This window comes from Bidens hawaiensis, unplaced genomic scaffold (genome assembly GCF_021521415.1).
Source record: "Bidens hawaiensis isolate Kalapana, Puna unplaced genomic scaffold, B.hawaiensis_p1.1 tig00007049_1, whole genome shotgun sequence".
Classification (NCBI taxonomy): domain Eukaryota; kingdom Viridiplantae; phylum Streptophyta; class Magnoliopsida; order Asterales; family Asteraceae; genus Bidens; species Bidens hawaiensis.
The window spans coordinates 26,206-51,875 of NW_027491485.1; the positions used below are offsets into that span (position 1 = coordinate 26,206).

The following is a 25,670-nucleotide window of genomic DNA, read 5'->3' on the forward strand; positions in this document are numbered from 1 at the left end:
AATATATTCTTTAAACTTTTTGGCCCATTACAGTATAGCCTAGTTTTAATAATTTTTTAAGCCCAGCAGTTTATATATTTACAATTTTGGGTGAAGTGGTGCAATAAAGGTTGTACCAGCTGCAGTAAAATTTGTACACCACTCCCCCATCTTATTAAGAAAATGTATACACTGAACAAAAGAAAATGGACCAAATGGTAATACACTGAACAAAATGTGTTTATTTGAAAGACACTCCTTAAAAAGAATTTATATTTTCTTCAAACAAAGTTGAAGCCACCAGACTATTTTTCCACAAAGGCCAAAATTATTTAGTAAATTAGTTTTTATGTCTTTTGTTTATTTTATGATTTAAAAGTTTACACCAAAATGCGTTTGAGGTCACTGTTCAACGAGAGTCAACAACCTGTTTATATTTTGTTATAAAAATGTAGGTTTTTAAATTATAATTCTTTATATACTAAGTTGTTTAAATATTAATATACGTATTTAATATTATTGTTCAACTTTATTTTCAAGAGCAATATATGAACTTACTCTGTGATGTGTGTTGGAGGACGATCAGCTACGGTGACGGAGGACGACGGGTGAAGGCTTCAGGTGCGGAGGAAGGCTGGTGAGGGCGGAGGACAGCCGGTAAGGGCTGAGTACGGCCGGAGACGGCGGAGGACTGCCGGAGACGGTGGAGGACGGCCGGAGACAGCGGGTAAGGGCTGATGACGGCCAGTGAAGGCTGAGTACGGCTGGAGACGACGGAGGACTGGTGGAGGCTGGCTAGGGTTACTTGGTTGTAACTTCTCTATTTTTGGTGTGTGAAAATTATTTTAAGTTAATTATAGTTATTATATTTTGGCTGAGAAAATTTTTTTTTGGAGGGAACAGGTAAAAACTTTTGAGAGGGAAACAGGTAAAAAATAATTTATGGTGTAAACGAGCTTGGCTCGTCTAAAATTACTAAAGTCAATAAACTTTAAACATAGAATTAATAAACTCACTACGATATATAAAAGGTTTAAATGAAATAATACAATCAACAATGTCTCATTAATATGCATAATCAAACACGCCATTTTTTATCTTCATCATTCTTGTTTATTCTGCATAAAAAAATAATAAACTGGCTGTTATACTAAAAAATAAGAATAAATTATATTAATAAATTGATTATATCAAACCTTCATCAACGTAAACCCCGTTGATGTCATCACGTAAGTTTGTGGTATGCACAAAGTTGTCGTAATTAACCGGTTCAGTATCGACCGAAAATGGTGGAAGATCATCAAAGTGGTCGTATTCATCCTCGTTAACGACATTATCAACACCAAGAATGCGTCATTTACCTTGCAGTACAATGTGGTATCTTGTTTTGCTCGGGTCCTTGACATAGAAAACTTGTGACACATGTTTGGCCATAACGAATGGTTCAGATTTATAGACGTGAGTTGAAAGGTCGACAAGCGTAAAACCATATTTGTCAACTTGAACGCCTGTACGGTTATTCACCCACTTACATCTGAACAAATGAATTTTGAAATCATGATAGTCCAATTCCCACATTCATTCTATAGCATCATAATAAGAATCTTTGGCGATTTTTATCAATGTATCACGACGTTGTCTTCTGAACTCGGTTGTTGATGCTATTACTGTAAGTCCACTATTCTGCACCACACTTTTTTTTATCTTGATCACGGGTGTAAAATGTATAACCGTTAATGTCGTACCCTTGATAAGTATCAACTATAAAATCTGGACCTTGCCCTAACCTTTTTATGGTTTCATCAACATCAGTTTCTTTTACCTTCCTTTTCATCCACTTTGATAACTCTTTGTTTTGAGTTTTTATGTACCATATATCATCCTTACCCGGGTTTGTCAACCGTAGCATTTGCATGTGTTCATTAACATATGGAGCAAGACATGTCATGTGTTTCAGGTCCACTAAATGCGCATCATGTAAAAGTTCGTGACCTGGCGAGAATGTTTTGAAACCAACTCCAGCATGACCATTAAGTCATCCTAAATGATGAGTTTTAGGAATACCAACACTGTCAAGACCCTCCACATAGCCTGTAAAAAAAACAATATATTATATTGTAATTTAACACTAATAAATGTAATATAGTATTGATAGAATTACCTTGGCAGAACTCAATCACCTCTTCAGAAGTATACCCTTCAATAATACTGCCCCCTGGTCGATGACGATTTCTTACATAAACTTTTAAGACACTCATATATCTTTCAAAAGGGTACATGTATCGTAGGAACACAGGACCACAAGCCTTAATCTCTTGTACGATATGAGATATTAAGTGAACCATTATATCAAAAAATGATTGTGGAAAATACATCTCTAGTTCACAAAGGGTAACATAAACGTCTTTTTGCCATTTATCCAGTCGAACTCGGGCTTGGCTCGTTTGCACCTCTACACACACAGGCATAAATATGTATATACACATATAGATAACAAAATATATACAGATACTTATAAACAAGTCAACAATAATGCAACAAAATTAAAATTCTCCATACCTTAATTAATTTGCTTGGTATTTGAATGATATATCTTGATTACTAGACAAATCAAACTTTAAATATGTATACATCAAAAAATATATAACAATACATAAATGTATAAGTTAAAACTAAATTAATATGCCTCAAAGTTGAGTTACGTAAATGATGTGCAGGTTGGTTTGGAAGAAAAAAAAAAAAGAGAGAAGTTATTATATCATATATATATATATATATATATATATATATATATATATATATTATATATAGAGATAATAATTTGAAAGCTGGTTAAGTTAATTGGAAGAAAAAAAGAGATAAGTTAGAATATATAAGAGATAATATATAGTTTGAAATTAGTTGAACTTTTGAATTATATTTGTTGGGTGTCATGTGTGAACCGCATCTCTTTTGCTATCGGCTATCAAAAGGTGCGGGTGTTATTTGACTGCATCTTTTGTCTTTGTGAACCGTTGTATTAATTTAGCTTAAAAACCGTTTTTATGTCAAAAGGTGCGGTTGAATAGCTGAATCGCACCTTTTGTATTTTGCCTATCACATCTTTTGCCCATTTTTGTAGTAGTGTCCAACATATTTGTGTCTGTAAATAAGAGGAAACTCTTAAGTCACCTCCACTCCCCCGCTTTTCTATGGCAAATCTCAAGCATTCGGGAGAAGAAAATCAAGGCGTCGGTTCGTTCAACTCGAAGACCGGGGAACTTAGACATGTATCCGACCCGGATCCATTTCACGTTTGTTCAGCGCGACATCAGATTTTCACTCATTTACTTTCAAACACAAAAAATTCTCATTTTTCCTCCAACACTACATCCATTTTTTAAGCATCTGTATATTTCACATCGTCACCTTCTATTTTATATCTATAAACTCATGTACTTTTATAAACTAAAATCTTATTTCTTAATTCATATTATTTAAAAATCAAATAGGTTAAATAGATTTAAAATAAAATAATAAAGACATATAAATAAAATTTTAAGATTACATAAACAATAAATAAAACAACCACGCGAAACACACAAAAAGAAATTATTAAATAACTTTTTTTAAAATTACATAAACAATAACATTTTTTTATTAAAAAATTTTACCCTTGAAATTAAAAGAAATTATTTTTTAATTCAAAAAGAAAAATAATTAAAGTGGGTGTTTGAAATTGGTTTTAAATTTTAAATGAAAAATTAATCAAATTGGACCTACTTATAATGTTTAATTCCATCCATTTTGGTGGATATGCTCTAAACTGAACATCACATTCAATGTGCATTTATCCAGTTTAGAATTATAAACAATGTCATCTTAGAACTAAATATCACACTGGAGATACTCTGATATGCCAATAGAAATGCTACACTGGACAACACTACATGTGTTACATTTATTATTCATCTCGATTTAGTATTAACAACATTTAATTAATAGAATTCTAATGAAATCTTTATAACATCAAAATGCCTAATTATTTTTTCACAACGTGCTAGACATTATCCTACACCATTTTTTCCTATACGGTTCGTATAAGGCTATATGGTCGTATAAAACCTTAATCGTGTCAGTTTGTGTCGGATGTGTCAGTTTGTGTCGGATGTTTGTCGGTCATTGTTTGTGGTGCCTTGTATAGCCCTGGGCTGTAAAAGCCTATGCGGGTCGTATTTTAGAAAAAACATTTCAACAACCATGTATTTATATGATTGGACATCCTATGTAGCCATCATCCAAATATATTATTTGACTTGCAACATATTTTTTTTAGCTATTTTCTCCGCTCTGCTTTTCAACCCTTTCATTTTTTGTTTCACTTGTATAGAATTATGTTTTGTATTAAAAAGTTGAATGATATGATATTTTAGAATAAAATAAATGTCTATCCAAATTTACATAACATAATTGGCTAAGTAATTTGTAGCACTAAACGGCTCGTATAATTGGCTAAGTAAAATTTACATTTTCATTTTCCGACGGTGCTTAAGAGTGTTCAAAGCAAGGCTGGCGTTTTCTGCAAAAGTTTTATATACGGTCATATAGCCCAATACGATCGTATAGGTTTTATAGTGTGTTAGTGAGCAATACGAGCCATTAAACACCTACACGGCTCGTATATGCCTATCCGGTCGTATAGGCTGCAAAACGTTTTTCCCATGTCCGTTATGCTTAGCCTATATTGCCCGTATAGGCCTATACGAGCCATATATGCATGCCCGGTCAGCATAAAGGCGGTGTATGAGGATCACGTCCCTTTATCAAAGTGTTGCTTTGAACTTGTTTGTAGTATTTTAATAATCTCTAAAAAGTTATGTTTGGGTATAATAAAAGTTCCAAATAGTCAAACAAGTATGTGATTTTGTGATAAAATATAGTAGATGATTAACCTTATGTCATGTACACAATTAATTTGAACGGGTAGCTTTGACCCATTTGTATTTTGGTAAACTAAACTTATATGCACATGTGTATGAATAATATGGATAAACAGGGTAGCTAGCCATGAAGTAGTTAATGACACATGTTTGGGTGGTACATTTACTAATGGTGCGTTACATTGTTATGGTACCGGCATTTTGGGGAATAATCGTATAGGATTTCTTGATCATGTTTGATGTAATTAAATATGGTAGTAATATTGATTGGACTTGATTGCATTTATGGTCTCTGTGATGCAATTTAAAACGTAGTTTTCAACCTCGTGGTGGCAATTCCGTGGAAAAACATTGGTGGCGGTCCTTTTTTTGCTCTTTAGGTTTTCTCTTTATTTGACTGCTAAATCCAGGGGTAAAGTTGTCTTTTCACGATAATAATAATAATAATAATAATAATAATAAGACTTAACAAACTCATCTTCATCAACAGGTTTGTTACCCATTGTCATCACAGGTTCAGAACCCGTCTTCATCAACCAACCCATCTTCATCCAGCGGATAAACCAGCAATCGTTCATGCTTACCTTGTTCGATTTTAAATAACCCTAATTCTTGTCTCAATTTGAAATAACCACTCCACCATACTCAACTCTCTCAAACCCCGTCTTCTTTCAAAATAACCATGCTTACCTTGTTCTTAGCATATCTTCTTTCAAACTCATCTTCTCCGGCGTCATTTCGATCGGAGACGTCGAATCTCCGTCTTAAACCTTCTTCCGGCAACGACTCTCACCTTATCGTTACTCTATCACTCGAAGACCGTCATGTTGATCAGTTCTTCATGTAAGTAATAGAAAACATGATAAATATTAAACCTATGAACCTGTTACAGCAGAGAGAGAAGTAACCGCAACAGGGTATGATGTAGTCGACATGTTTGTCATCTTGGTCAAGTTCCCCTTTAGATGTATAGTTAAGGATGGAGATTAGGGTTCTTGAAAGGAACCCGGTTTTCGGAAAGAGGAGGCACACAAAATTGTTATGTGTATGATTAGGTTTTGATGTTAATATTTATCTCTCTTTATATACATCCAAGGGGAAACCCTTTATTAGCTAGTAAGGGTAATATGGCCCATCAACAATTACCAAACTAATATATAATAAGGTATAATTAATATTTTGATCTATTATAATATAAATGATTACAATGTCCATATATAAATATATATAATTATATATTTAATCTTACACGCCAAGTTTAGCCTACATGATAACTCGTTCAATCAAATCCACAATGTAAGGTTTTATTGCCGAATAAGAAAATTAAAACCCGAGTAGATTCCGGCGCGAACGACGTGGGCCGAGGCCCAAGGAGAAGGTAAGGTTTTCTGGCTAGAAGGGATGTCGACGGCGGCGGTAGATGAATCGACCGTCATTAATTTGCGGATTAGGATTGATATATAATGAATTTGAAATTGGGATGAGAGTATTGGGGGTTTTAGATAAGTATGGAGATGGTTAGGTAAGAAAATAATATCTATGTTTGAAAAAACAGAGCCAAACTTTTATCAATAATCATTTTAATCTAGTTGGTTGTATGTGTTGTACTTGGTATGGCTAAACCAGCTGGGTTCGAAACTCATGCTACATGGTTTTGTTATAATGTTTTGGAGGGAAATCGTTTAATATAATGAAGGTCCAAATTGCATTTATTTAAAACCACATGGTTGCAGATTGCAAGGGTATTAGTGTCTTTTCACTAAAAATTAACGTGGATAATATGTTATGAAATGTAGGATCAAAATACCACATACATGCAACAATTGAATTCTGATCACTCGTTTGTTATTTGAACGAAGTCTTTGATAATGGAATTTGAGTTGTGTGAAATATGTCAAACTGTATGTCTTTCATTCCATACATTATTGTGTACATATACAAGAGATAGCAACTAATCAGGAGATATACACGGTAACTAAATCAATCTAATAATACAAAATATACATAACAAATATGCTTGGCTAAGACACCCCCTCAGGCTTAGCGGCAGAAGAACGAACGCAAAGGCTGGATTGAACTTGTTAAACAAGGAGCGAGGCAACCCTTTCGTAAATATGTCGGCGTACTGGTAATCTGCTGGCACATGTAGAACTCGAATGTCGCCGACCCGAACTTTGTCCCGTACAAAATGTATGTCTAGTTCGACATGTTTAGTACGTTTGTGTTGTACAGGGTCTTGTGATAGATAAACGGCTGAGAGGTTATCACAATATATAACGGTTGCTTGACGAGTGGGGACAAAAAGTTCAAGTAGTAAGTTACGTAACCAACTCGTTTCGGCCACGGTATTAGCAACCCCACGATACTCGGCTTCAGCACTTGATCTCGAAATTGTAGGTTGTCGTTTAGAAGACCAGGAGACCAGATTTGTGCCCATAAAGATACAATATCCAGAGGTGGAGCGTCGTGAACCTGGACATCCACCCCAGTCCGCATCGGAATATGCTGTAAGTGTTGTAGATGTAGATGGGGTGATATGTAAACCATGAGACGTGGTGCCGCGAATGTAGCGAAGTACCCGTTTAAGAAATTGAAAGTGTGGTTCCCTTGGAGCATGCATAAAAAGACATATTTGTTGAACGGCGTATGCAATATCCGGCCGGGTGAAGGTGAGGTATTGGAGATGCCGGCTAAAGAGCGATAAAGGGAGTCGTCAAGGAGAGGTGTGCCAGAAGAAGCACTTAATTTGGATGATGTGTCCACAGGAGTGGCAGAGTGTTTACAGTTAGACATGTCTGCGGTCTGCCCGTTCTAGTATGTCTTCAGCGTATGTTTCTTGTGATAGAAATAGACCGCCATTTTTTTGTTGTACATTGATGCCGAGAAAATGATGAAGAGTACCAAGATCAGACATGGCGAATTCTCTGGAGAGCGAGGCAATAATTTTTTCAAGTAATGACTTTTGTGAAGCAGTCAATATAATGTCATCCACGTAAAGCAATAGATAAGCCATATGATCTCCCTTTTTATAAATGAATAAAGATGAATCTGAGATAGCACTTTTAAAACCACTGTAAGGAGATATGATGCAAACAGTTGGAACCATGCACGAGGTGCCTGCTTCAAACCATATAGTGATTTTCGTAATCTGCACACGTGTTCCGGTCGGTTGGGATCTTTAAAGCCGGGTGGTTGGAACATATATACCGTTTCTTTGAGATCGCCGTGTAGGAAGGCGTTTTTGACATCTAGTTGATGAATCGGCCAAGAACGAGAGGTGGCGAGACTTAGAACGGTGCGAATGGTTGTAGGTTAAACCACAGGGCTAAATGTTTCATCACAATCAATGCCAACCTGTTGAGATTTTCCATTTATGACGAGACGTGCCTTGTAGCGTTGGAGTTGACCTGTAGCATTAAATTTATGGCGAAAAAGCCACATACAACGAATGATGTTTGCATTTTGTGGTCTTGGTACTAACTCCCAAGTGTTATTAGTTAATAAAGCGTTATACTCATCTTTCATGGCAGCGGTCCAGTTTGGATCGGTTAAAGCGGTAAGGTGGGATTTGGGTAAAGGTGATATGGATTGGGTGTGAAGATTAAGGGGAATTTTTGGTTTAGTAATACCGGCCCGAAGGCGAGTCGTCATGGGGTGGGTTGGTGGTGGTGGTAGTGGTGGTGGTGATGGTGGTGGTGGTGGTATAGGGGTGTGAGATAGATCAACAGATGTTGGAAAATGGTTTGTGATAGGTACTGTGTGTATAGGAGTGTTTGGCTGGAGGGTGGCAGAATGTGTGGTGGGTTGTGGTTGAGTAGTAAAGTTGTTTGTAGGTTGGGCCGATTGAAACAGGAATGGAGAAGGAACATCCGGATCTAAAAAGGTATAATCATGGTGATTGTTTGATGGTGAATTACTAAATGGGAATTTAGTTTCATCGAAGATGACATGTCGGGAAAATATAACTTTACCCGTTGATAATTCGAGGCATTGGTAGCCTCGGAAATTTTCCGGATAGCCAAGAAACACGCAAAGAGTGGAACGTGGACTCAATCTATTTTTTCTCGTGGCCGATGTGTTCGGGTAGCACGCGCACCCAAAAACACGAAGGTGGTCATATGAAGGATGACGTTGGTACAAAGCGGCCATGGGTGAGTGGTTTTTGAGGAGTTTTGTAGGTAAGATATTGTGAAGATAGGTGGCCACGTGTAGAGCTTCGACCCAAAAATTAGGGGGTAGGGAAGCATGGGTAAGAAGAGTCAACATTATTTCATTTAATCGACGAATCATGCGTTCCGATTTACCATTTTGTTGAGAGGTTTGTGGGCATGAAAATCGAAATTGTAATCCGTTGGAGTTTGCAAAAGTTTTGAAATTATGGTTATCAAACTCACCCCCTAAATCACATTGAAAGGATTTTATTTGAGTTTGAAATTGAGTACGTATGTATTTGTGAAATTTTGCAAACTTTTCAAAGGATTCTGACTTGAATTTTAAAGGAAAGGTCCAAGTATATTGGGTTTTATCATCAACCAAAACCATGTAATATTTATATCCGGACTTGCTAGGTACGGGTGAGGTCCACAAGTCACAATGTATAATATCAAAAGGCAATAAAGTTTGTGACATGGAAATTGAAAAAGGTAAACGTTTGTTCTTAGCAATTTGACAAGAATGGCAAACAATGTCTCGAGAACGTTTATTACATGAAATAAATTTATTCAAAATAAGTGAATCAAAAACTGAAAGTCCCGGGTGGCCAAGACGGTTATGCCAAAAATCTTGATCATGGGAAAAGTGAAATGCGGAAGCGGTGGTGTTGGTGACCGAGTAGAGGTGGCTGTCACTGTCATGCCTCGTTAGGATCTTCCCATCCGTGAAGTCCTTCACAGAAAAGCCAAAAGGGTCAAATTCAATAGAGGTCCAATTGTCAATATTAAATTGACGAACAGATATAAGTTTTTTAATGATTTGAGGAGTGTAAAGCACATTATTGAGATGTAATGGTTTTGTTGAATTAGGCAGGGTACTATTACCGGATACAAGAATTGGGATTCGCTGTCCATTACCAACAAGTATAGAGCTTATTGAACTTGATAACAAAGGGGAAGTTAGTTTACCTTGGTCACCGGTGATGTGAGAAGTGGCCCCCGTATCCATATGCCATGAGTCATCCGAGTTTTCCGTGTTCATGGCGGCAAAAGCATTGCTCAAATCTGTAGGATCAAGCGCGTCAAAGTCGGTTACGTGGGCTTGAGCAGTTTGAGCAGGTGGCCCATTGGTGGAGTTTGAAGCTTGTCTTGTGCGATTGAGCCCGTTGAATGATTTATCAGCAGGTGGTGGCCCGTACCAAGGAGCCGACGCCCAACCAGATTGTGTCGGATATGGGCTAGGAGGAGGTGGCGGCATATTCCAATAATTAGGCCAATAAGGTGGAGGGCCCATTTGGGGGTGCCAAGTTTGTGGGTTGTTGTTGTTGTTAGGAGGATCCTGGTTACTTCCGCTTCGAGAACTATTTGAACGGTTATTTCCGGAGCCATGATAGTTGTGCCGATTGTTGTTATTGAAGGAACGATGACCGCTGCGATAAGATTCACCACGATTTTCAGAAGGGCGACGAGTGTTCGGTTCATTGTGAACAGCCACGGCGACCACTGGAGATGGTGATTTGGAGTCGCGAGCGAGCTGTCGGTCGCGTTCCTTTTGCAACATGTTACATGCATCTTCCCAAGATGGATTAGAGTGGGTAATAACAGCCCCTGTGACATCGAATTCCAATGGTAAACCGTTGACAAGTTGAATACCTAATCGTTGTTCGGTTACCGGAGAATCAAGGTCGTTAAGTTGGCCTGCAATTTCTTTCAATTGTTGGCAGTAGGCTTCCAAAGATGGCTCATTTCGAAGCTTTAAACTTACGAATTTTTGTTCCAATGCAGCGACCCGAGGGCCACGGTTATTATGAAAAATCTTTTTGACTCGGTTCCATGCTTCACATGTGGTAGAATCGTTTTCAAGGACTCGTTCAAGTAACTCGGGGGAGAGAGTGCCATAAATCCATTGTAGAACAATGGAATCGATCTTTTGCCAAGATGCAAAAAGACGGTTCATCCTTGCCGGGAGCCGGTGTGCCATCAATGTGAGATAAGACTTCATAGCCTCGAGCGTGCAAGGTGAAGAGTTTGACCCATGAAGAATAGGTCAGTGTTTTCCCGTCTAATGTACGAACCTTATTTAGGATGTTCGTCACGGTATAGACGGGGTGGAGTGGGATTGGTTTGGGTACTGAATCTGTTTGTTGGTTATCTCCCATGATAGCAGGTGGGAAAGGATTATGACTGGTTGAATGAGGGGAGTGGAAGGTGACCGAAGTCAGCCGTATGCCTGCAGATCGAAGCCGGCGGCAGAATTAGGGTTGAGATTGTAAGGCTCGTGATACCATGAAATATGTCAAACTGTATGTCTTTCATTCCATACATTATTGTGTACATATACAAGAGATAGCAACTAATCAGGAGATATACACGGTAACTAAATCAATCTAATAATACAAAATATACATAACAAATATGCTTGGCTAAGATTGTGTTGGTTCATAAGTTTTTATTGGGTTGAGTTTGGGTTATGTATCGTGTATGTAACGTCATTTTGTGTGAATTTGTTTATTAGAATCACGTACAGAAAGGCTCTAGCATGGATTGGACGACCGAGTTTGGAAGTTGAAACAATAAATTGTGGTGCGGACTTAAAGCCAGCGTGTTATATGCCAATAGTGGTGTACTTTACGCCGTCTCAGGGCATTTGCGCAGGTCTCGTCATGCCTCACGTCGCCTTACATTGAGAAATACGATGGTCTGGCGTACCTTACGCTGTAAACTAGTGTTGGCTACGCCGGATTATAAATTGATTTTCCATTTTGTTGATCTTTGACGTAGTTTTCAAATGCAACGTCTATTCAAGGTCTTATACTCTCCTACTACTAGTCATGGTGTTACACCATAGGTAAGAATTCTAAAAAAGTTGTTGGTTAGTGATCAAGTGCTCGAGACGAAACGTGAACACCATCTTGAAATTTAACTTTTATCAAGTTGTTTAAGTGTCTAAGTTTATGGTGTTTATTTTGCTAGTAATGACACTTGAATATTGTCAAAACATAACTTTTGGGACTATTTTTCTGCATTAAAACATAAAATAAATCCGTTTTCAAACTTAGGGTGTTGCATTTGCGTGAAATTTAGGAAAAATTTGACTATTTTTTGTGTTCACCGTGGTCATACATGTTCAAACATCTTTCCGGCGTCGAATGATGGAACATCCCTTTTCCATAGTCTCATCCTTTTGTTCTCCTCAGCTTATGACACCCTTTCTATATGTTGAAAAATCTTCTCTTGACTTTGAGTTATACTAATACCATATTACCAATAAACATTATTCTTCCTCAGGCTTGCTTACATCTTCATTAAACCCGATTCGTCCTCGGACACACCTTCTAGTATAGGGTATGCATTGTTTGGTTGAGTTCAGTTTTTAGCCTTAACTGAGACCGAAATTTTCAATTAAGAGTTTCTGGTTTTGAATAATTCAGTTTATGTTAAGATATTTTTTTTTTAAATTTGGTTTTGAACTTGGTTTAGTTTGTTTTCGGTTACTTAACTGAATATATGGCTCCGGCTTAAAATTTTAAACTTTTAGGTAGCGTTTGGTATGAATGAATTAATGAGAGACGAAATGGAATGGTCTATTATGATGGAATGAAAAAAAATATGTTTGGTTGGTCAATGGAATGGAATCACTCATTACCATGTTCATTCCATTCCCTCCAAAACACCCCAAATTCATTCCATCCACCCCCTTGTTTTTTTCATTCAATCCCTCTTTCACACCATATCACCTCCAACACCCTCTCACCACTACTACCTATTACCTTCACACCACCACCCACCGCCCACCACCGCCTTCGCCGCCGGCCACCACCACCATCGTTGTCCACCACCGCCTCTATCAACCACCCACCACCACCTACCATTTTCGCCCACCACTGCCACCACCAACCATCGCTCCCAACCATCACCGCCGCCCGCCGCTTACTATTGCCACCACCACCACCCACTATCATTACCACCACCAATCGCTCCCGCCCATCATCACCGCCCACCACCCACTATCACCACCGCATGCCACCACCACCAATCGCTCCCTCCCATCACCACAATCACCACTACCGCCCGCCACCACCATCCCATCGCCACTCACTACCATTTTTTTATTACGACTTTTTCTAGCTTACCAAAAAATAAAAATTTAATAATTCATGTCATTTCCACATGGTAACCAAACATGTCAATGGAATGGTAATAATCAATTCCATTACCTCGTCCATTTCATTCCCTCACTCATTCCATTCCATCACCTATTTCATTACCTCATACCAAACAGACCCTTTTTAACTTAACAATGGCCTAAAAATTAGGAACAACACTTTTAGTAGGTGGGCTTGCCCCTCTCTTTCAATGTGAAAAATTACCCTTACAAAACAATGTCTCTTACCTATGATTCTAACCTATCACTTTAAGATATAAATTACAACACTCTTAAATGAAAAAATGAAAAGTGCAACTAAGCAACAATGGAGAGAAGAGACTATCAAATGATTTTGAGCAGATGATTTGAGAGTGAACCAAATGTGGCCTCTTCAGTCGACTTTTAAATGCATTAGCTAACTAAACCACACCTGGGGCCAAAGCTTGAGAGGCCCAAACTGCTACAAACAACCGCTACATTCTACACTACTGCTTCAAGCCCACGAACATGCTATAGCTTCAAGGCTTCAAGCCCACATCCTCAATTGACCAACTCTCACAAAATATGCAAACAACGTAAAAAACATATTTAAGCAACAATTTAGACTATAAACATAATATCCCAACAATTTAGACTAAAAACATAATAAATATGTAAAAAACGTATTTATCTTGTGCTTGATAGCATAATTAACTTCATTGTTCTCGGTATGCTTGGCTTGGCTTGGCTTGGTATTCTGACTTGAAGCCTAAGTTATTAATATTCCTAGCTATTTGATCTTTGCTTTTAGTATGGCTTTGGTTATTCACAAACCCACTATATGAGTTGTGTAAGACATATACGACTCGTATAATGGATGTATGGCAACATGGAAAAATGTAATAGCGGCATAGATGGGGTGCAAGGGTGTAGCTTAGTTAGGGCCAGGGGTGGCCCTGAACCCGTACGTTTTTCAGCGCGATAGTGTAAAATTATCCTTTTTCGGCCAATACTTTTATACATATTGTAAATTTACTCATTTCTGACTGAAATTTTGAGCCCAGCCCCCTCGGATTTTTGCTCGGTAGTGTAAATTTTTATCCTTTTTTGTTAGAAAATTTTTATGTTAGTGTAAATTTACCCGTCTCCGACCTAAATTTTGAGTCTGGTCTCCTCCGTTTTTTCGCTCGGCAATGTAAATTTATCAGTTTTCAGCAGAAAATATATGGTGTAAATTCATCCGTTTCTGACCGAAATTTTGAGTCCACCCCTTATATACATATTGAGTTCGGCCCCTCAACGTGTATGTCCAAGCTTCGCCAGGAGTGTACGAGTTCCTCTAGTATTAATTATATTAAGGGCAGCCTTTAAAAAGAACTGTATAATTATTTTAACATATAAATAATAAACAGTTGCTCTAAATTTTATATTAAAGTAGACGACAAATGTGTCGTTTGGCTAGCAGACAAAATAATAAATTTTACGTGGATCTTCCGCAAATTTGTTTCCTGTCGCTTTTGTTAGAATAAAGGGGTGTTTGCTTAACGGAAATGAAGAATGGATATTATCCCCATTAAAACTTGTTTGGCCACTAGGTATGGGTTTAGACCTCCAAACAAGAACCATTTCTCTCTCTTTTTCTAGCAAATATTTCTTTTTCCATACATATATATGGTTCAGAAAACTAATACTATGAAAAATTCAATTTTTGTTTTCTTACATTGGTTAACCAAGGCTCCTCTAAACATGGGATTACAATGAGAAGGGTTTGGAACCGATAGTATCAATCTCATATCTGACTATAAATTGTGTTTCGTGCATGGCTAAATATTTGTTATGTATTTTATGGGTTATTACCCATGAGTGTTGGGCATAGTTGTTGGTTAAAAAATACCCGTTAAAATTCGAATATTACTTTTTCCTAGCCATCTAACTTTTATATAATTTTATGTATACAGCAACAAAACATGTTATAATATGATAAATTATATACATATCAGTGTCACCATAAATTTTTTTGAAAAATCTGAAAGTGTAAATACAACAAACCATAACATAAGCAAAAAGGAAAAATTGAGAAAATAAAATAAGAGAGTTTCATCCTACAATGGTGGAGGAAGAAAAATGGAATGCTTTCACCTTGTTATAAATAAGAAAATGAGTTCTTATCCTACATTATTAGTTTACAAAACTTGTAAGCTCTTTATAAGAAAGAGAGCTCATATGATAATTTTCTTATATGACAAGACACTCTCAGTGTTCCTAGTAGAGGGTGCGTGCACGCACATGGGCACGGGGGAAGTGCAATAGGTGCAATGTGGCGCTTTGATACGCGACGTGGAGGTTACGCTGACATGACACCTTGCTTGCCACGTGGCCTAGCTAGGGCTGACTCAGCGAAGCTATATGCTCGTCGCGCTACGCAATGGCCTTATTACAGGTCCATCACGATACGCGACTGACCTTGAAATCAACTATAAATAGGGAAAAAATCAGCCTTCATTCCTCGTTCAAGTCAAAGCTCTCTTTATCTCTCTCGTTTCTCTTATATAAAAGCATTGGTATAATACCCGAGTAGTCGTAACGATGCTCTCTCCGATCAAATAAAGTTGTTTGTACACGAATCCAAAAACTCTGCCTGAACAAGGTAAGGCATTATGTAATCGTGTAAGATTTCTAATCTCGTGATTATCGTTATGATTATTGGGTTTATACTAATCTAGATATACTACATAGTATTTAACCTAAGTGCTTAATATCAGGAAGCCCGTTAATTATAAACTTGCAATGTGAGACATTCGAGTATTTACACAACTTTCATCTGTGTGAGACAACTAATTTTTCAATACTGTCATGATGATTTTTAAACTCAAAACTCATGACAGATAGTTCAAATGTTTTCAAAATATATTCAAAGGGTTTTAATTACATTACAGTGATTAAGTCTTTGTAGACTTACGGGATGGTTACTACTTGTATTTTGAGATTTTGTATACAAGGTTTGCCTAATGGGTTATTACACGTTACTTACGGGACAAGTGTTAGCCAATGAATAATATGACCACAGCCAAAGATACGGTCGAGTGACAAGGGTTTTATCTCTATAAACATATGATTGTATAAATATAGGTTTTATTCCCATTTTATAAAATAATAATCATGGTTTTTTTAACTCTGATAATTTTCCTGGCCATGGTCTTGATGAATTTTTCGCTGCTAAATATTTTAATAATAAGAACCGATACCATCACTCGATATTCAGGACCCCCTTCCAAAGTATAGGGTCCGGGAATGTGAGTAATTTTTTTAAAGCTTTAAATTGAATGATTAGTTCATACTATAACGTAGCATGGAAATAATATTATATCTTCGAATATATAACACAAAACTAAACTTTAATCTGCATATAATATAATGAATATACTAAAATGAAATATTAATAAGCATTGTGGAGGGAAAAAATGAAAATTAAAACTTTATGGGTGTATGATTCGAGAAAACATGCATGTGGCTTCGAGTAATCAGGTCAGTAATCACTTAATTCATACTCATCTCCTACTTGAGAAACAAACTAATCACATACCCGATTTCATACGCGACTTCTCGTTCAATACTCATTCGAAATGTTTCAGAATGCAGGGTATTACCATGTAACATATGGCCCCTCACACCACCAATATTGTCCGCTTTGCCCACGAAGAGCTCACGTATTTGTTTTTGGTTGCACAGGTGGAGACTTCCCATGAGGTCACCCATCCTGCTACTACTTCCAGCTGAGCACACTTAACTGTGGAGCTTTTCTCTCGTCCACTACCGTTAAGCCCACAACGTATTAGTGAGTTAAAAGGCAGGGCATTTACTTATGAACCAAGGATCTCTCTTGTTCACGGCCGATGTGGGATTTGGCTAGGATGTTACAAACACCCCCATGTACTCATCGTCCTCGATGAGGTTTGCCCCACCATACCATCCAGGATGTGGGAATTGCCTAAGGTGTACCTCACGACACCCCGGGGGACTCACCGTCTATGATGAGATTTTTCCCACCATCCCGAACGGCACAAGAGTGACTCTGATACCAACTTGTAAGGCCCTGGTCCTGGTGCCCTACTTTGGCGTTGGATTTACTCATAAACACAGTTCTACATATCATAGTAAATTAAAACTTTTCGCAAAAATTAATAAGTCAACCATATATTACATAGCATTCTAAATCTTGTCTTAACATCATTTAAATTGTCTTTCAAATAAAAACATAATCATATATATTACATCATAACATTCTTCACAAGATGTCAGTATCTTCAGTCCAATGTCATGTGTCTTCATTCAAGCTAGCTGCCTTAGCATATTCATCTGCGTGAATGCTAAAAGTCAGCTACGCTGAGTAAGTTCTAGTTAATCAGTCAACATACAATACGCTCATGTACTACATACTTAACCTTTTTTACTTTCTTTTTTGCATGCATAATTATATACCTCCATTCTTCCTTTCGTAATTTATCTTACTTTACATACATAATTAGAGTCTGTCACCCTCCTTTCACAGATATTATTAGGGTCTGACACCCTCTTACCATACAACCATACATACCTTTCTTTATATTTATTTTTATATACTTTCATGCATACTATTAATCTTTTCTATAACTTTCATATATCATTCATACATCATTCATAAAACATTCACATAACATACACTACCACTTTAGGTAAGTGTATTAACTAAACAAATCGAGTATGCACACAGTCCCGAAAACGTAACAAGGAAATGAGGCTAGAAACTCATCTATGTCTTGTGCTTCTTAGAGTTAACTGTAATGCCCCTTCTTAGCTGTGCACGGCTAATTGTGTAATAATTATAAGTAATTAACTATCTCTAACTATATCATACTTCTATATATGTGTAACCCCTAGCTAACGGGGGTTCCGGGGACAACGCCCCTGGCAGTGGAGTCTAGGGGCAGCAGCCCCTAGCAGGGTTCAAGAGGCAAAGCCCCTGTCTAGGGTCGAGCTGAAGTTTGAACCAATCGAATCGAACCATAATTCTAATCGGATGACCATTCTAATCGAATCACTGATTCTAATCGAATCAAATTATTCATTCGATTCAATTCCTAAGTCAATTTGATTCGTTTACTTTTCTTTTGAATCAAGTTTCTTAAGGGCTCGATTCATATCTGGTTTCCATTCTCATCACTTTCCAGCCTTTCCTTTCCACTCGTTTTGCCCGTCTTGCATAAGAAACGAGCCTTAGGCTATAACCACATCGTTTTCTTGCACTAACTCGGTCCAGACATTACTCATTTGTCCCGTTTGATTCCAAAAATCTTGTTTACGTTCAAGTTTACATTTTTCTTACATAATAAGGTCCGATTTGCCTTAGTGTAAAATCTTAGGGCAAACCGACCTCAAAAGCTTAACTTTTATATCTAAAGTGTACCTTTTTGGTTCACTTCTTGCTACGGGTTTGATTCAACATGTGATTATGGACGTGTTTATTGCTTGTATGACGAAGATCTATCGCAACCCTTATTGGTTCGGATTCAATTCTGATCCGTAATAGAATAGAAGTGTTTGTGTGTGTTTTTGAGTGTATGGAGGTAAAATTGGTGGAAATGAGGGTTTTAGGATTTTAGAGAGGTTTAATGGGGTTTATATACTCTTAAGCATATGAACCTAAGACCCATCACCATTCCTTATTCCATCTTTTATTGTCCAAGCTCATACTCTATTATTTTTATTTAACTCAACTAAATAATAACACACTATTAAGTAACGAAATTCTTTTATTTGTTATTATCAAAAGTAAGATGCTACATACCATAGGGCTCGGGTTTTATTGTCATCCTACTCCAACCTTACTCATAAACCCTCACTTTGTCAACCATTATACTAAAACCCTAACCACCTTTTAGTGAAACAAATTTTCATACATACTACTATAGAGTACTAGGCTATAAGCCCCCCTTGGTAGATAAACCATATTTGATATGATTTTTTATGTTGACAAAAATTATTTTTATAAACGTAATAATAATTAGGAGTGATGGTTACGTTTTCTTTGAAAACATTCGCAATATACTTTTATAAATAGTTGATTGTATTACAAAGTAACTTAAGAGATTTATCAAATGATAGCTAATTAATATATTATATCGACTAAAGCGCGTCTAAAAAACCTAGGAGACTTATAAATGTGTATGTGGTCTTTTTTATATTTAAGTCGTTTTTATAAAAACTATTAACGCCAAAATTGGTAATCAAATAAAAGTTTATCATATAAATAAAAAAAGTATCTAACATCATAACAAATTTGTCTTAACACTCATTAATCAATTTCAATGAAACGCTTTCTCGATTAGAAGCGTCTCTCTAAATCAATAGGGACCAGTGTCGCATATCAACATTAAGGTGGCACGGATAACATTTCTTATTGTCTAACTAACTAATTGATTATGAAGAAACTAGTGAACATCTTTTCACGTCTTGCTACTTTGTATGTTTGGTGTGACAACTTGTTAGCCATTGGTGTCATATTCTTCATATTTATGTTTTTTTTGTTCAAGACTTCCTCGAGTATCAAGGCTCTAGCATTACAGATCGTCATAAGAAAAATGTGCTATATGGGATCATTCTCACAGGTTGTTGGTGTATTTAGAAGACGCGGAACGAAACTATTTTCTCACAGAAACCAGCTTGCCTTACCAAAACTATGGAATATATAAAATCCTATAGTTTTTTGGACAAAAAAGCATTTGCCATTGGATAAAAAATCGTTCTACTTCTAAAAGCATTGTTTGAAAATATTGGTGTAATTTTTCTTTGTAATTTTATTGGTTTCTAGCATCTTGCTAGTTGTTTGAATGAAATTTGTTGTTCCAAGAGAAAAAAAGAAACTAACTGATATAGTAGTTTCTCTTTTTCTATTTATACCATTAGTGAATTACTTTTATACTAAAGTTATCATATGGCTTCTAAACTTTAAATATTCTTAATTTCAAACTATTTACGTTTCTACCCCTCAACTTTGATAAAGTTATTATACAGCCTTTGGACTTTAACAATTTATATTCTTTAAACGATTCATGTTTCCACCCTTGAACATTAATAGAGTTATCAGCTATTAAAGTTTTTTATTCTTTTTTTCACAAATATTTTCTTTTATTTTTTTATATGTTTTAACTATTTTTTAAAACCTTGTTTATATAATTTAGTATAATTAAAGTTAACATTTAAGTATCTAACTCTAGACATGTATAGTTAATCGTATGATTTTCTTATTTTTACTGTCATTTAGATTAAATCCCGCATTGTCTCTATTAATTCATCAATATATCTGGTAACATATGCATTCTTGCCAACATCTTTTTATGACTCGTATGTGAAGCGCGTGCTCCTATACTAATTTTTTTTTAACTTGGTTTTTTTTTAAACGATCAACCAAATTGAAACTAGCAAGGCGCTAGAGCCACCGATTACACAAAGACAAGAACATCCAGCAATGAACCTAATGTTCATGCCGCCACCAAGTACGTACATGTGACATACCTGAGAATTAAATTACAACCGGAAACCACCCCATTCCTCTCACGATAACCCACTTCGCTTCGATCCACTCTTAATCCATAGGAAGCTAAGAACTTTAATTTTTTCTATCAAGCTTTGAAGGTGAAGTGATTTCCCTTGATGGACTATTGCATTCTTTGTCTTCCAAAGACACCAAATCATTATTAAATAAATTGCATGGAACGCTCAACTAAATCCCAACATTTAAACTTGGTTATGCATTAAGAAAAACAATGGTTTCCTTTTTTCTTTTTATTTTATTTTATTAGTTGATTAATGTTGCGATATTAATTATTAATGGGAGTAAAATTGAAAGCACGTGTAAGCAGTTAAAGATAGACAAGGAGCCGTGAAGTTGACTTTATTGAACCCCACGTCGTGTCTATTTGTCCCCACCTTACCGGCTCACCTCAGTCTTCATCTCGTGTCTCCCCGACAATTTAAAGTCTTGAAGATGTTTACAATTTACCATCACCACTACGGGTTATATCTTCAATTCTTCATGCAACATTTTCACCAACGATCTTTGGGTTTGTTTACTAAAACTAGGGTGAATACCAGTCGTTAACTATTTGAAACCCGCTCACAAAAAAGCTCTAAACGAGTCGAGTTTAAACAAGTTCAAGCCTAAATATTAATAACGAGCTCGAGCCACAACTTTACTTAAGTCTTTCTAAAATCATGAGTCTAAACGGTTGTTTACATATATATCTAATGAAATGTTTTGTATAAAAATGTATAAATTAATAACAAAATTTTATTAAAAGAGTAGCTAAATAATATATTTTTTATGTCTATATAGTTCTAATTAGAACGAGCTCAATGTTAAAAAATTATCAACGATGCGAACTTAAGTTTCTTTTCTTAAAGCTTAAAATTAAAAGGGGTTGAGCACAAGTTCTCTAAAACTAAAGGAACCAATCTAAAGTTATATTATTACTCGTATTTCATTGCAATACAGTAAAAGAAAGTTAAAACGCCACTCTTATAAATCTTGATCATCAATCAATCACATTATTTGGGACGGGTGTTTAACTTAAACAAATCACAAAACCCAAAATTTAGTAAAATCAAAACAACAATAATAATATTTTTTTTGTACGACAAAATAATAATAATAATAATAATAACTGCTCAAAAATAATTAAATACACAGTTTTATATTTTTCAAAAAATATGAGTAAAATAATCATTATATAAATAATTATTCATAAAGTATAATAAAATGGGTAATAAATAATATTCATCATTCATCTTGTAAAATTTTCCATGATGTTTAGTTACAATCGATACTAAATCCAATAATGTAAAAAGACGTTAACGCCTATGACTTAACGTTAGATATAGATTGGGTTAGCGCTTGCGATGAATTTAAAAAGAATACCAAAACCTCAACTATCCAGATGTAAAAAAAATCACACTCGATTCGGTGCATATATAAATAATTTAACTTTTCACTTAAAAATGGGAAAAAAACTAATAATAATAATAATAATAATAATAATAACAATAATAATAATAATAATAATAATAATAAAAGAAAAACATGTTTTGAGGTGGCCTAGCTTCTTTCATGGCGGGGGCAGTGTGTTTGGTTTTTTAATGGAAACACACACACTACTGATGTGTGTTTGTGTTTGTGTTTGTGTTTGTGTTTGTGCGGGGTACGGAGACTGCTTTGGAAGAAACCGATCATGAATTAAGGTGCACGAATCCGACATATGGGTCCCACCTCAACCCTTTAATAAGTTTCTTCCTTTGCACTTCACCTTCCATGTTTTCATATACCCTCCTTCATATAGCTACCTAGCTAGCTTGATCATGTCAAATAATAAAGCTAACAATAATAATCATAACATGTCAACTAAGGATGATGATGATGATCTTGAACTGGTGTTAGGATTGAGTATTGGTGGTAGTGGTTTGAAGCCTAAGGAAGAAGCTTCTAGAATGATCTTGGCTAGTCAAGATTTGCATAATTTGAAGCCTTCTTGTTCATCTTCATCGTCGTCGTCTTCGGTAAACATCCCTACTTCTTCTATTGATGGTATTAAGAGAACTTGTGTTCAATCTGTCTCTCCTCCTAATGCTACCAGGTAGTTATAGTTTAAATCTTACCATCTTAATGATTTCTTGATATTTTTTATTTTCTAGAAAGATTTTCCATTTGAGCATGATCAAAAAAGATATCTTGTTTTATGGTTATTTTGTTATTGAATCTGTTTACATCCCCACATTAAGCATTTAAGCTTATGTAATTATGTTAATTTTGGTTTAAATCTTTTTGGGTAACCACGAGAACTTATTATCAGAAAACTCACTAGACCTGCTAGTAAGGATAACAAACAAACCAAACCAATAACATGATCAACGGGTGTGGAACCGGATATGAGATTAGTTTTAAAAATTTTAAAAGGTAATAGAGGGGTGTGGTATTAGTTGATAGTTGATACCACACCGAGACCTGCTTACCTGAAACATATGTATCTGTTTAGTCGAACCATAACCATAAACATTTTGTTTTTATTTTTTATATTCATTTGTTTTAGGCAGCAGAATAATTAACTAATTCACAAATTTTTAGTTTTTATAATTCTAATTTTTTGAGTAATAAAATTTGATAAACTTTAAAATGGTAAAAAATGTAATTGAAAATCTTAATGGATAATTCTTAACAAACTAGCAGGTATACGGTATACCCAATACCAAAATTGGTAATAACCCGATGGGCGTGGTCCGAGGTTACTTAATACCCTGCTAACCAAAGGGTTCATGTTTATCATACGCTTGATGGTAATATATGTTTTGAAATCATGTTTCTGAAGCGTGATCGGATGGCCACCAATAAGAAAAGCTCACCGTGCGCCAATGGCTAACCGCACCAAATCAGAACATGAAGAGTTTAGCTCCAGACCCAAAACCGAAAACATAACCAACGGTCATCATTTAAATGTAAAGGTGAACATGGATGGAACCCTGATTGGAAGAAAGGTTGACCTTTATGCCCATTCATCCTATGAAACATTAGCTCAAACCCTGGAGAACATGTTTTATGGAAGATGTAAGTTGAATTCACATTAGTACGAAATTTGAATAGTTTGAAGTTCGGACTTGGGATTTTACAATGTTGCCATTGTTCAGGTTCTTCAAGATTGTTGAATGAAACATCTGAGTTTGTGCTCACTTATGAAGATAAAGATGGAGACTGCATGCTTGTTGGAGATGTACCTTGGCAGTATGTTTATGTTTTTTGAACCTCAATTTGTTTAGAAAATGAAGGAGTTTGTGTCTTGATTTTCTTGATTTTGTGTCAGGATGTTTCTTAGCTCGGTGAAAAGGCTGCGGATCCTTAGAAACCCCAAAATGCAGCATTAAGGTTTCAAGACAACAGGAGACGCATATACGATGTTATACGGATTAATGGAAGGGTTTTTGGGTTGTTTAAGTTCCTAAATGTTGGTTTACATTTTGTTTTTTTTTATATATATAGCTTATTGGCACCATGATCAGCTTTGAAGTTTAAGCAAGCATTTGAGCTGTTGGTGCAAGCATACAGCTTGACTGAGTGTCTGGTTTGAGAATTTGTATTGACCTTTTGAATTATCAAAATACACAAATTTGTATGATTTGGATTTTCTTATATTTCGGACGGTTTTGAACAAAGCCAAATTGTTATTTTGGATTTGTATTAGTTTCGGTTACTACAGAAAGTACCAAACAATCTAATATCAGGAGAACGCTGAGAAGAAGAAATCAAATGGGAGAATTGTACCGTTAAGCCTCATAACACGACATATATAAATAGTACAAAGATCTAGTGAAAAATATTCTAATACAATACAAACTTATTGAAAACAATATTTAGACGATATGGATATCATAGCACGGTTCGCTGATTAAAAGTAATTCACGTGCCATTAAAACCTTAATAGGTAAAACAATAAAACCTGATTAGACAAAGGCTTAGCGAAGAAAAATGTATATAATTCCTTTGATATGTTTTATGATGTTATAATGGTTACCTCATTAAAAGTTTGTTAATAGAAGAAAGTGTGACAATATCATAGCTTAAGAGAACTAAAAAAATATTAATCATTAACAATAAAATGTATGAACGAACACAAACAGTAGTTAGGCCATCAGATCAGCCATTAATCGTGTATCGATCAATTTCATATACATAAATTAAACGCGCATACACTTACATGATATACATCATCATGAAAGCCAAAACAATCACCAAAATCAGTAACACATAAAATCCCAAAGACAAACTATTAGTTTTCTTAGAAAACCACTTCTCAAGGTTTGAATCTTTCAAAGTTAACCATACCCCAGGATCTCCCATATTCAACCGGCTTCCGATCATTATCGAGTTATTCAACCCTTGTATATTGTTATTTACATAAATGTTAACACCACAACTTTCATTCACCTCACCGGATGAGAACCCAGCGCCACGATGGATGATCAATGAAGCTTCCAAATTCGGGTTGCTAATGATATTGGGTCGTTGGAAGGCTGCGCTACCGGGGTCTCGGCGGATGCTCTCTGACGCCATGATTTGAGCTATGAGAGTAGATATGTTGATGGTGGCTGGTGTTTGGTTTTTGTGGTGTTTCATGGTGGTAATGTATGTTATGATTTACGAACCAAGAAAGAACCATACTTTGCTTATACAATTGGTAGTGGTATGGTTGATGCCTTTCTCTACCCACAAGGCAGCTTTATGTGTATGTTTGCCCAATTAATGATAGCTTCACAGATACACTTTTGCATTTTAACTTGACAATAATAGTGTTAAGTATAGGTGGTTGATATAAATGAGCTACTAGGCTAAAACTATGTTATGGTAGTGTGAAAGGGGCGTCAAAGCTACCAAGTTAGCATGCTTTGACGGTCAACACTGATGTGTGCCACGTCCAT

General features: G+C 36.0%; 1 protein-coding gene across 1 annotated transcript; it reads left to right on the forward strand.

The window, feature by feature from the left end:
* Positions 1–22,384: 22,384 nt before the first annotated feature.
* On the forward strand, positions 22,385–24,386 carry LOC143634404 (auxin-responsive protein IAA12-like). The gene is made up of 4 exons (XM_077102494.1): positions 22,385–22,840; positions 23,570–23,805; positions 23,886–23,979; positions 24,059–24,386. The coding sequence occupies exons 1-4, from the start codon at positions 22,566–22,568 to the stop codon at positions 24,117–24,119; spliced, it is 666 nt and encodes a 221-aa protein (XP_076958609.1). The 5' UTR covers positions 22,385–22,565; the 3' UTR covers positions 24,120–24,386.
* The last annotated feature ends 1,284 nt before the right edge of the window (positions 24,387–25,670 follow it).